At 39.6% G+C, this 13,385-nt stretch overlaps 2 protein-coding genes and 1 long non-coding RNA gene across 4 annotated transcripts in view; 2 read left to right on the plus strand and 1 right to left on the minus strand.

Moving 5' to 3' along the window:
• The window catches only part of LOC116705900 (uncharacterized), a 12,200-nt gene extending 2,200 nt beyond the window's left edge, over positions 1-10,000 (plus strand). The window contains exons 2-3 of the long non-coding RNA XR_004336079.1: positions 8,442-8,449; positions 9,730-10,000. This is a non-coding gene — a long non-coding RNA (uncharacterized LOC116705900). The remainder of the gene's footprint in view (positions 1-8,441; positions 8,450-9,729) is intronic.
• Positions 1-13,385, plus strand: part of mdn1 (midasin AAA ATPase 1) — a 1,030,807-nt gene that overhangs the window by 584,391 nt on the left and 433,031 nt on the right. The window lies entirely within an intron of this gene.
• The window catches only part of ddhd1b (DDHD domain containing 1b), a 52,844-nt gene continuing 44,059 nt past the window's right edge, over positions 4,601-13,385 (minus strand). The window contains exons 10-13 of one of the 2 annotated variants that reach the window (XM_032542341.1): positions 13,311-13,375; positions 12,851-13,029; positions 5,784-6,041; positions 4,601-4,877 (exon numbers count right to left, since the gene is read on the minus strand). In XM_032542341.1, coding sequence (XP_032398232.1) covers positions 4,693-4,877; positions 5,784-6,041; positions 12,851-13,029; positions 13,311-13,375 — 687 coding nt within the window. In that variant the 3' untranslated portion in view covers positions 4,601-4,692. The remainder of the gene's footprint in view (positions 4,878-5,783; positions 6,042-12,850; positions 13,030-13,310; positions 13,376-13,385) is intronic. The other variant, XM_032542342.1, reaches the window with a different exon arrangement.

Here is a 13,385-nt window from a genome sequence, read left to right on the forward strand (position 1 = left end):
GACTTTGTTCCCTGATTACCTGAATGACTGTGTGCCTGATTTCCTTAAGATAGGGGAAACACAGATGTCTTGGTCAAAGTGCAGAAATCTTCACGTCTAGCAGGGGTATTATGAAAGAGTGTATGCAATGCCCTCAGCACTTTCTCCAGCTGCCAGGCACTGAAGCCACTTTTGAAGGCATTGTGGAGTGTGTGAATCCCACAGCTACCCACCACAATCAGCTGGGCACTTCCAAATGCCTCTGCATGTTCTTGTTGGAGCGTTGAAAAAAACTTCCAGTTGACATCTGGTCCATCCATTGAGATAGAAATCATTTTTCTCAGGTCAAGCTGCTGCACACATTCCTGAAAATTAAAACATACAGACATTACCCATACAACAGTCAACACATCTCATTTCTGACACCATTACTTCAGATTAATGTCAGACTGGATTGGATAAAAAATAATGAATACTAATTCACAAATTAAGCAACGTGAGCCATCCCTATAGCCATAGTGTATAGTGCTGCTCATGAGTTTATGAACCCATGTTAAAGTTGACTAAAAAGAGGTATGAAATAAATAAAATCATCTTTTGGAAATTGATCTTAATGCCTTAATAAAAAAAGAAAAAATCCAATCTTTAAGGACACCAATTGTCTTTGTGAATGAATAATGCATCGTAAATAAATAAATGTTCTTCCTTAAAATACAGGGGGCATAAGTATACACCCCCTCATGTTAAAATACAGGGGCATAAGTATACACCCCCCTATGTTAAATACAGGGGGCATTCTGTGGACCGATGAGACAAAAGTGAACTCTTTGGAAGGTGGTGTCCAAGTATACTGACGTAAAAGGAACACTGCATTTCATAAAAAAAACATTAACCACAGTAAAATATGGGGGTGGTAGTGTGATGGTCTGGGCAGTTTGCTGCTTCAGGACCTGGAAGACTTGCCGTGTAAAAGGAACTATGAATTCTGCTGTCTACCAAGAGATCCTGAAGGAGAATGTCCGACCATCTGTTCGTGTACTCAAGCTGAAACGAACTTGGGTTCTGCAGCAGGACAATGATCCTAACACACCAGCAAGTCCACCACGAATGGCTGAAGAAAAACAAAATGAAGACTTTGGAGTGCCTAGACAAGTCCTGACCTGAATCCTATTGAGATGTTGTGGTATACCTTAAAAAGGCCGTTCATGCTCAAAAACCCTCTAATGTAACTAAATTAGACAATTCTGCAAAGATGAGTGGGCCAAAATTCCCCAGGACGCTGTAAAAGCCTCATTGCACTTATCGCAAACGCTTGGTTGCAGTTGTTGCTGCAAAGGGTGGCCCAACCAGTTATTAGGTTTAGGGGGCAATCACTTTTTCACACAGGGCCATGATGGTTTGGATTTTTTTTCCACCTTTAATAATAAACACCTTCATTTACAAATTGCATTTTGTGTTTACTTGTGTTGTCCTTGACTATTATTTAAATTGGTTTGATGTTCCGAAACACTTAAGTGTGACAAACATGCAAAGGAACAGGAAATGAGGAAGGGGGCAAACACTTTTTTACACCACTGTATGTTAAAATATCAGTATCCTGGATCCATGAAATTTCTTTTTAATTAAGGCATTAAGATCAATTTCCAAAAGATGATTTTTTTTATTCCTCTTTTTAGTCAAATTTAGCATGGGTTCATAAACTTACTATACTATTTGGACATATTGGCAGGTAAACACCAGACTCCACTACCATTCTGTTTTTCATTTTAATTTGTCTAATTAACGTGTAGTGCCCTATCCATAGTTGTTGTCCACTTGACAAATCAGTAAAGCTTAACTATAGGATACACAAACACATACAAGAGTTTAGTTAATAAATAAATATATATATATATATATATATATATATATATATATATGGCACTTACTTTGAAAGGCTGAAGTAGGCCCTGGGCAGTTGCATGGCCCATGAACTGTGCTCCATAGAATCTTGACTGGACGTGGCCATTTAACCGATAACGCAAATGCAAGTCCAGCTGTTTGCTTTTGGTTGTCTGGTTTAGTGTTTTGTCGAACATAATTACAAATGCACCGCATTTTTGGACTTCTGTGATGAGCTCTTTTTCATCCAAATTTAGCCAAGTATCTGGTCTTGTCTTTTCCACAGGTAAATGACTGTACAAGCCCCGAATCTGGAAACATTGCTTGGAACACTTCTTCAGTCCTGTCATTTGACCTGTATGAGTTGTGGCTTGTTAGGGTCCTCAGCACCAACATCACCTCTGCTCTGCGAGTGTTGGCGTAGAGCCACAAATTGCTCGTAGGTTAGCTAGCATTGTTGGCTGTGGATTTTCCATCGTAATATCTAGCGTTGACATCGTTGCTAGCGGTGGAAATGGTGGAGCAGAAACTAGCAATGGCGGGTTACTGGCGTGCCTTTACGTAGTCTCTGTGTTTTTTGCTTTGAACGTGCAATTCCACCGTTCTGATCCCCATTGTCCCAAGTTTAAAAAACTTCCGACACATAACGCCGTTCGCTTCATAAGCATTTACAGGCACTGACCTTAACCAAGAGTACTCGTTGTTTTTTAAGCCATTTCTTACTGAATTTGCATTTCCTATCAACCATTGCTGTATTACCTGTATGAGGCAAAATTACAAATCCCGCTAAATTACGAATCTCACTGACTACGGCCACGCCAAGACCCGCCCAAATAGCAGCTTGATTGGTTGGAGTTAGGCATCTGACCTTGAGTGGTTAAGGTTAGGATAGCCGATTGGTCAGGGGATGGGATGTGTACAAATTAGCTTATATTGCTGCGACAACGCAGCGCAAAGCCTACCGGAAAAAAATATTCGACAACAGATGACCTGCATTTTCGCCGTGACATGACACAAACATATTTAAGACCTATCCAATCAGAATTTAAGACAGTTTAATACAATTTAAGGCCTTATTTTTAGGAAAAGTGATTTAAGACTTTTTAAGACTTTTCAAGGAACCGTGGCCACCCTGTAATGGATATCCAACCTGTTTTAATTTATTTTAACTGACTGATTCTAGTCTGAGTTAAAATTTGGCAAGATGCCTCAGTACAAAGTACAACAAAATGTAAAATCATGTGCAAGAGGATATTTTTGTGTAGTACTAATTTGTAACTAATTTTGGATTGAGATTGCAGTCAACAGATTACGAGTAGAGCAGTAACAGCTACAAGAAGTAGTCTGTTGGCATCTATTGGCACAAACATTTGGCCACCAATTGTTTTATCCCCTAAATGTTGCTGGTATGTCCTTTATTCCTAAAAGAAACAACAGCTCAGTTGATACAAACATGATGATACAATAAAAAGGTTGATATTAAAGTGGCATTAAAGCTCCAACAATTCATTTTTAAATATAGCTTATTGCATCAAACAAAAAAAGCAAAAATAACCCAAGGAACCTCTGTGCTTATGTGCACATGAAACTTACATTAGAACAGTTCACAGAATTCCATGAAAAATCGTGGATCAATAAAAATCTTCTCACTTCACTACCTCAGAGCAGTCCATTCCTGCCAGTCCTCCCCCAGAGTCTCAATGACCCCAAACACTGGGTAACCGGAGTTTACCGGGAGAGAGCCCTGTGTTTAAAGATGTAAATAACCCTGAGCAAAGCTTGACTCACCACTTGACAGTGAGTTGTGCTGCTGGGTTAACATAAAAGAGCCTTTGTGTTAGTTTCAGTCAGACTTTGGATTGAATTATTTTAAATACAAGGATGCATTGCTACTTGTTATTATTTCTCTTTTCATTCAGCTGCTTTGCTGTCACACCGACACTTTTCTTGTTTGAAGTCTTACTCATGCACTGTACTTTACATGCAACAAGCGTCAACAACCTCAATCAGGTTTCTCTAATCCCATTTCTACAATTATGGACACCAGGTTTGTTGTTTACATGACATGTAAGAAATCAGAATTGAAATTAAAAAAACAACTGCAACGAGCTAACTCAAGTGTTTGTAAATGAAGACAACTTTGTCAAGTAGGCTTGGAATAAAACAAAACCGGGACTGTGTCTTCTGTTTTATGTGTGTAACTACAGCTGCTCTGCTTACGTGGTCTGCTTACAAACACAGTTTTAGTGTTAGACAACTATTGCTAATAGCAACATGATAAGCTATATTGAGGCTGAGAAGTGTGTTTTGGAGAATCTGTCCTCCAGTGGTCCAAAATAGTAAAAGCTGCTTTTAACAGATTATCTGTTAAATATTCAGGTTTTAGGATTAAATGTCTGTACAGTGAATTGTATTAAATAAAGAATTCCCTTTATCTTTGTCTATAATATGGCTCCCATGATCACTTGTGGGCTTCTCATCTGAGGCATGAGATTATGAGAAATTATTAAACATATTTCACACAAGCACAAGGTTAGAATGGGTTCAAGCACTGGGGCTTTCTCTATGGCTATATACTGTACATTATATATACAGTATATACATACATACATGAAGAATGAATAAGTTAAATAATATATTATTTATATTTAATTTTCCCAATTTCAAAAATTGTGTAGGGCAGAGAATTGTTTAATTTAAAAAAGAAAAGAAAAAAGGAAACGTCTTCATTCTTCATTTAATGTTCTATAAATTGGGCTTGTCATTTGTTTAAAAGCCGTGAACAGAAAGCAAAATGACCCCAGCGGTGATGGCTCCATGTCAGTTTGCAAGTTATGAGGTCTCTGGTTTATCTTCTGCAGGTTCAAGAGGCTCTTGTGGTCTGTACATGAAGGTGAGGAGGAACAGAGCCACATCATATGAGCACCAATAGGCCGTGTGTGACGTCACTGCTGACCAATAGCGGCTCTCCACCAAGCCCTCCCGCAGCTCAAAGTCAATGCGTCTCTCCAGTTCCACTGGAACAGAGAAAATGACAGATTAGTATCTATCAGCATTTAGTGTCAGTCAAAGATATTTTCCTTACTAGTTCTCGGAGCCCTTGTGGACTTCGGTCATATTGTCTGGGAGTTCCCACAGTCAACATATGTATTTGTATTTTTCTTAACAGTAATGACACTGACAATTTACAGTATACAGGGTACATAAGTCCCTCCAGGATTTTGGGGCCTTTTTTGAGATTGTTGCGGCCCAAAATGACTGATTTTGCGGGAGCTTTTGTAAAAAATTTTGCAATGAAGTTGCCAGGGACAGTAAAAATTGCAAAAGAAAGTTGTGTTTAAAAAAAATTTCAAATCAATTTTATTTATAGTATCAATTCATAACAAGAGTTACTTTAAGTTACTAACAAGAGACACTTTACAGATTTATAGAGTGGGTCTAGACCACACTCTACAAGGACCCAACAATTCTAGTGGTTCCCTCCAGAGCAATCAACAGTGCGACAGTGGTGAGGAAAAACTCCTTTTTAGGAAGAACCCTCGGACAGACCCAGGCTCTTGGTAGGCGGTGTCTGACGGGCCGGTTGGGGTTGAAATGAATAGTGGAAATAATAGTCACAGTAAAATATAATGGAACAGTGACTAAAAATAGTAGTTTGTGGTAGTACATGGCATAGCAGGGCACAGCACGGCATTACAAGGTACAGCAGAGCGTAGCAGGATGTAACAGGGCATAGCAGGACGTGTAGCAGGACCACGGTATACTTTTGGTATACTTCTTTAAAAGAAAAAAGGAAATTTGTTTTGGGGAGAATAAACTACTCTGGGCTGAGTTTTCCAGTAACTTTACCAAAAAGGTATGATTGTTTTTCACTCCCTGATATCCAGCTGCAGGTAGTTTCTGACCAAAAGCACATTACTTACATGAGGTGCTGTCCATGACAGCTGAGGTAGACTGAGACATTGCAGATTCTAAGACTGTCCTCTCTTTCTCTATTTCTTCATCCTTCTCTTCGTTCTCTGACACCATTGCCCCGTCATCTCCTGAAGCCACGTTCTCGACCTCAGAGGCTCCACCCTCAGAATCTGATGGCTCCTCCTCCAGTCCGCCCACCTGGCCACTAGAACGGGAAAAGCGGGAAAACAGGATTCCTCCGATTCCCTTTCCAAGACTGGCAGCACCTGAGGGGCATTAAGATTCATGCTTCATACAATTGATTCATTAGTTATCAAAACAGAGTAAAATGTGCCAAAAGTTGGCTGAGCATTCCTATGGAAGCTGTTTTGACCTATCACTGGTCCCTGCAGTTGGTATAAGTTATAAGTTTAAGTTTCTTATAAGGATCCCCATTAGCTGATGCCAGTTTTCCTGGCGTTGTTTCCTGGCGTCCAAAGAACACTAAAGACAATATGGACACTATTAAAACATTTCATGACATGTACAGCAAAAGAGAAGAAAAATATCTAACACTAATAATAGGAAGTCAGAATAACCTAAAAAAAAATATTTAAAAAACAAAATTACATTACACAACGTGACACAGGTTTAGAGTTAACACTGAGGTAGCTCAAAATGACAAAGAAGGAAAACAAATATTACAACACAACAAATAAGATACAAAACTTTTAAATTAAGTAAGGGTGAGATTTAAGTTTATTTTTAAAACTTGTCTTTCCTTTGATGAAATGTTATTTGGGAGACTATTTATTCCACATATTTGTGTATATCAATGTTGAGTACCGAAGAAGTTTGATTAAACACTATTCTTCAACAAAGCTCTCCTAGATGTCTCAGGCATGTGGCCTGACGCAAAGGACCTGAGAGGCCTCCGTGCTAACTACAAAGCCTGAAAGAGAAAAAATGTCCGGAGATATACAGTAAATACTACAAAAGTTGTAGTTTACACCTACATGTTACCTGCAAAAATCTGATTTCCTATTGGCCGGGGTAACTGAACGCAGCAGGGGTCCGTACTTGTTACCCTCTTTTTACTGTCACTTACTGCAACGCCAAGTTGCTAAAGAAGACAATCATTGAGACAATCTGTTGCTTTCCATTGTAAAGTGAGATAACTCTTATGATTTAATACTACAAATAGTAAATACTACAAAGAAAAATGAATTGAATTTATTTGATGGTTTACATATTCTTATCTAACAAAACACTAATTGATGTAAGGTTATATGGTCGCTGCGGGCTGAATATTGTGTTGTTTACTTATTGGCTTTTCAAAAATGTGCTAATGCAAGCTCTGCATTTTTCTTTTTGTTCTTATTTCGTTGTTCCTCTAGAAACGGTGAATACCATTAGGTCTATAGCTTGACGCAGAAATGAACGATTCTCTTTGACACATACACAATAAGTTACATCAATGATATTGCTACTAAATTTTTGCGCCAGAGAAATGGTAATGGTACTTGTGCTAAAGATTCCTATTTTCATCATATTTTGGCAATTCCTACCTTCCTGTACCTTACGTCCTTTCTTGCCCCGTTTTCACTTTGCTTCCACCCTAATTACCTTATTGAGTTTACATGGTGACTCCTTCATTAAGACTGCACTCACTCTCAGTCAGTCTCTTTTCAACTTCACATGGGGCAGCAGCTGGTAAGATGAGTTTTATTGTGCACCTTATTTCTTGATGACATGTCTAACATTTGAATGACAAGTTTATTTATCTGTTTACTTTATGATGAACATGTTTGAATGTTGAAGATTATTTCAAAAATGTTGGCAAATAGATTAAATTAGGTTGCTGCTACTTTAATTCATTCTGATCAGGTGTAGCTAGTCAGATGGGACAGTCAGGTCCATAAATATTGGGACATCAACACAATTCTAATCTTTTTGGCTCTATACAACACCAGAATGGATTTGAAATGAAACAAAAAAGATGGGCTTTAACTGCAGACATTCAGCTTTAATTTGAGGGTATTTGCATCCAAATCAGGTGAACGGTGTAGGTATTACAAAAGTTTGTATATGTGCCTTCCATTTTTGTATGTCAAAGTAATACATCTTCTTCATCAATGGGATCGTCGACAAAAGGAAATGCCATGTTCGGAACAAAAACCTTTTATAGTCTGCCTAACACTGTTATTAAACCAACCCTGCTTTTTTTATTTACGCAGATAACAAACTGTGCTAAAATGCGCCTGATACAGACTGAGTGAGGAAATAAAAGAGCGCTGTGTCAGAGGGAGGAGACTGAGAGAATCTCGAGGTTTCTTGAAGAAAACCTGCTTCTGACCAGGTCAGGTTCATGTACAATGTAACTGACTCTGAGGTTTGATTAACCTCGCTTTCTGAAAAAGAAAATCCTAGTTTCCCTCATCTCAGGTTTAACAAACTCAGAGTTCTCATTAAACCTGCTTTCTGAAACGGACCACAGGTTGGGAACCACTGCAAAGCACCCAGAGGCTGTGGTGCAAACTAACAGGTTCATTTCTGAATGTTTTGCTCTTGGAAGGGGAACAAGACAGGGCTCACCTCTCTTTTGTTGTTTTGTTTAGCCATTGAGCCTCTGGCAGCTTCCATAAGGGGGAAGACTAACTTCCCAGATGTTATGGTGGGAGGGCTAGTGCACAAAGTTATGCTTTATGCAAATTATACTTTTTGTGTCCAAACCGAGCAGATCAATACACTGTGTACTTGCGATCATTGATTCTCTCGGAATTTTCAGGTTATGGGGTAAATTGGTCCAAGTCAGTGTTCCCTCCCCACTTAAAAGACCTAGTTTAAGGTCCCTCCCAACCCCCCTTGTTGATGTTGTACCGTCATATGACTCGGTGGCTCCAGGCAAACAAGCAGCCAGCCAGCCACAGTTGCACAAACAGTCACACACACAGCCACACACAGTGCAGAAGAGTGACAGAGAGGAAGATGAGCGCTGTGTGGCTATATTTTCAGGCCAAAAATGAAACAACGACAATTTGTATAATTTGCAAAAAGGCTGTAAGATACAATGTTAACACAACAAATTTATACAAGCATATGAAAATTCTGTCCTGAGTTTTAATTTATTAACACCACTTAAAGGCCATGAGAATTCATTCAGATTTAGCAATTGGATGATGTGTCCACCTTCATTACTAAAAAGGCAATACTTTCTACATCAACAGCAGTTGATACAGAGGCGTGACAGTGAACCGGCAGCACTATTCTCCTGACCTGGAATCTTTCATCATACACTGCAAGCCTTATTATGCACCTCGTGAGTTTGATTGATTCATTCTGGTCGGTGTTTACAGCACATGCTCGCCGCCCAGATGTGCGGAGACCAAGCCCGACTCCCTAGTAATTGTCTTTGGAGACTTTAACAAAGGAAATCTCACTCATGAATTCTCTAAATACAAACAGAATATTAAATGCCTGACCAGAGAGGAGAACATTCTGGAACATTGTTACAACTTAGTCAGGGATGCGTCCCCCGTGCTGCACTGGGACTTTCTGACCACGTCATGGTCAACCTGATCCTTGCATACAGGCAGAAACTGAAGCTCTGCAAACCTGTATTGAGGACATCAAGGAAGTCGACCAGCGAGGCATCTTCAGACGTGCTTGGACTCTACTGACTGGGACATATTCAGGACTTCTACCAACAGTCTGGATGAGTACAGAGGCTGTGACATCATTCATCAGCTTCGGGAGGACTGCTGTGTTCCATCATGCACCAGGGTGAGTAACAACAACTCAGCCAAACTCAGAAGGTTAAGGTTGGATAAGGTAGAGGCCTTTAGGAGTGGGGACAAAGACAGCAATAAACAGGCAAAGTACAAGTTTAGCAAGGTGGAGAAAGAGGCTAAACAACTGTTATTTTGTCTGAACGGGCTCAGACCGATCACTAACTTCAAGCATGGAAAGACATAGGGGTCAATCCTGTAACCATCCCCCACAACATCTCCCATCAAAGGGTCTGCCCTGAAACCATCCCCCACGAAACCTCCCAACAGCTCCAGCTACAGTGTATCACCTCCACTTCCCCCACCTTAAAGGTCCCCCATCCACCTCCACCCCCCCACCCACCTCAGTGGCAACTCTTTCCATCACTGAGAGCAACGCTAAACTGAACCCCCGGAAAGCTGCTGGACCGGAAGCTGTCTCCCCATCCAGCTTGAAGCACTGGGCTGATCAGTTGTCTCCAGTGGTCAAGTACATTTTCAACATCTCACTGATGACATGTGCCAGCCGGCTTCAAGTCTTCAACTATCATCCCTGTTCCTAAGAAGTCAAGGACTTCAAAACATAAATAAAGTCGGCCCTGTAGGACAAGTCTCTCCCTGGTTTTCTGACCATGGTCGGACAAGAGACAATCAGGAAAGGTTAACAAATGGTTATGCAACTAAATATTAGTGCAGTGATTCAAAGTAAAGCAAACCCTTGAGACATTTTTCACTTTATACAGTAAATGTTTAAGTTGTAAAGAAAGTGCTATTTTTTTGAACAGCCTAACATTCCTTTTTCTTCACTTTCTGTAAAGGTATAACACAAACTTAATCAATTTTGGTCATGGTTTGATTTGGAATTGAATGTGCAGTGTTCCCAATACATTGATATTATGGAATTAAAAGCTATAAGCTAGGATTTTGAGAATTATTCACTTTTTTAAACATACTGTTATTATTCTGAACACAACTGTAAATATGTACATACAGTATATAAATAGATTACCTTATGATGTTTTACAATTTCTTTTGTTTGACCTTCTGTTGGATCATAATTGCTGATAAAATAAGACACATTCTATTCTATTTTCTCTTCTATTTTTCTTACTTTATCAGTAATTGTGATTAAACAAAAGGTCAAACAAATGATAGAATGATGTTACACAGTTTTATAGTTTTTCCTCTATTTGCCACACAGACTATTTACATATGAGAGTTTCCGTGTATCATCTTCCAATGCCACCCTACCAAGACCTTTTTCCACCGCTTTGCCATCCCATGTAAAATTTTCCAGATCTGCCACTGTGTCTTGGGAATGGAAGAAGAAAAGTATTGCAAAGTAGCGCAAAACTTGCGAATTGCAAAGGGAATGCAAAACAAAATGCGATGTAATGCAAAATATTGCGAGGTAATGCAAAACTTATTGCGAGGTAATGCAAAAATTATTGTGAGGGATTGCAAAACCTATTTTGAGGTAACACAATATAATGCATGAGAATGCAAAACATATTGTGAGCTAACGCAAAGGTAGTCCCCTCAAAAATTCTCGCCATGACCCTTGCACGCGGCTCCGTAAGACATCAAGTGGATGTACACAAGCTAGAATCTGAAGTTCAAGCACAAATAAATGCTGAAACAAAAACTTTATTGCGCTAGACCCAAAATACGTCCAAAAATATAGTTGCTCTGGAAGGTATTGCCCTGGCCTCCAGCACTACAGTCAGATATCTAGGCGTTATTTTTTGTGCAGGATATTGTATGTCCTTTAACGCCCATCTAAAACAAACATCAAGTACAGCTTTTTTTTCATTGTCAAACAAGCAAAAATTAGTAACATCCTGTCTCAAAACAATGCTGAAAAACTAATCCATGCATTTCTTTCTTCCAGGCTGGACTACTGTAATTCTTTACTATCAGGTTGCTCAAATAAGTCACTTAAGACTCTACAGCTGATCCAGAAGGCTGCAGCGCGTGTTCTGAAAAGAACTAAGAAAAGAGATCATATTTCTCCTATTAGCTTTTCTGCATTGGCTTCCTGTAAAATCAAGGATTTAATTTAAAATCCTTCTCCTGACCTACAAAGCTCTAAATGGTCTAGCACCAACATATCTAGAAGAGCTCTTAAGGCCTCATTGTCCCACTAGAGCACTAAGCTCCCAGAATTCACAGCTACTTGTGGTTCCTAGCGTCACTAAAAATGGAATGAGAGCCAAAGCCTTCAGCTATCAGGCTCATCTCCTGTGGAACCAGCTCCTAGTCTGGGTTCAGGGGTCAGACACCATCAAATCAGGAGCCAAGTAGTAGTATTTGCAGCGTCCGCCTAGCCAGGCCCACCTGCTTCTCTTCATGGTTGTCAAGATTAATTTACCATATAATCAATAATTTAATAAAAGGAGAGGGAGGCAGGCCTGTACTGCAGCGCCCTGCTATGTCATGAACTACTACTACCATTTTTTTGTCACTGTTCCATTATCTTTATCGTGACTGTTATTGCCACTGTGCATCACATCCTCAACTGGCACCGTCAGACAACGCCTACCAAGAGTCTGGGTCTGGCCGAGGTTTCTTCCTAAAAGTTTTTCCTCGCCACTGTCACACTAGTAGCTTGCACTAGTTGCTTGCTCTTGGGGGAACTACTAGAATTGTTAGGATTTTATATATTATAGAGTGTGGACCTAGTCTAGACCTACTCTAGCTGTAAAGTGTCTTGAGATAACTGTTTTTATGATTTGATAGTGTAAATAAATTGAATTGCAGCTTTCCCCAGCTGCTGCGTGAAGTGATGGGGTAAGCTCCAGGGAGACTCCAGCCCCGTCTACACCTTTGTTGTCTGACCACGATCAGGCCACAGCAGGAAAAGCTAACACTAAGCTTCTGTAAGCTATTTTGTGGTAAACATATGTCTAGGGCTTTTACTGTAAAGTAAGTAAGAGCAGAAAGATTGTTTCTGGTAAACGCTCCCTTTGTCAAGGTTGAAAGGACCACAATATGATTGGTCATGTCCTTATTTGCAGGGTAAAAGTTTAGAAAAATCAACCTTGTTGAGAAGAAAAATGACGTCGCTTTATCGTTGTGTAGTACTCCTGTGTGTGTAAGTTTGAAAAAATATATGATGTGCAAATTTATCACACAAAAAATGGTGTGTAAGGGCCTTTTTATATTATTATTGTTATTGCTGTTGCTGTTATTGCTCTCTCTCTCTCTCTCTCTCTCTCTCTCCTCAAAGTAAATTATACACATACAAAATATAAAAAAATAAAAAAATTGAATTGAATTTTCTACTGCATCTGCCATTCATGCAGCCATTACCCTCCATGTGTGCTCACCCATGATGCTGGCCTTGCCAAGGTTGGTGATGGACTCTCCATAGTGGCGTCTGGCCTGGGGCGGGGAAGTGCAGGGGCTTGGGATGCTCTCTGAGTCTGAGACAGATGTTGTTTCCTTTGGGGGATTAAGCAGTGTGGGCCGGATCCGAGCGTACTGTGTTGGGCTGGTGGTGTTGTACCTGCATATCACATCCACAACAACCTCAAGTCCTTCTGTCTTCAGCTGTAATTTCATTAAACTAGGCATACTGTAGCTTAGTGAAAGTTGGGTTATATATCAAACAGACTGAAACATGACTGAAATCCTTTTTTAAGCTTGTTATACCATTATTATACTATATTGTAAATTGTTGAGAGTAACAAAATTATTTTACAATAAAGAGATAAAAAGTATGGATAATATGAAATTATTCATTTAATCACAGTATCCACTGCTTTAAAATTCACAGTAGAGTCTTACCAGTGGATTTGAACAGGTGCAATGTTACTGTAGTGCTTTAAGATTAGAGGCTCCAATCTGTATGCCTGAAACAAA

This window comes from Etheostoma spectabile, chromosome 18 (genome assembly GCF_008692095.1).
Source record: "Etheostoma spectabile isolate EspeVRDwgs_2016 chromosome 18, UIUC_Espe_1.0, whole genome shotgun sequence".
Classification (NCBI taxonomy): Eukaryota; Metazoa; Chordata; class Actinopteri; order Perciformes; family Percidae; genus Etheostoma; species Etheostoma spectabile.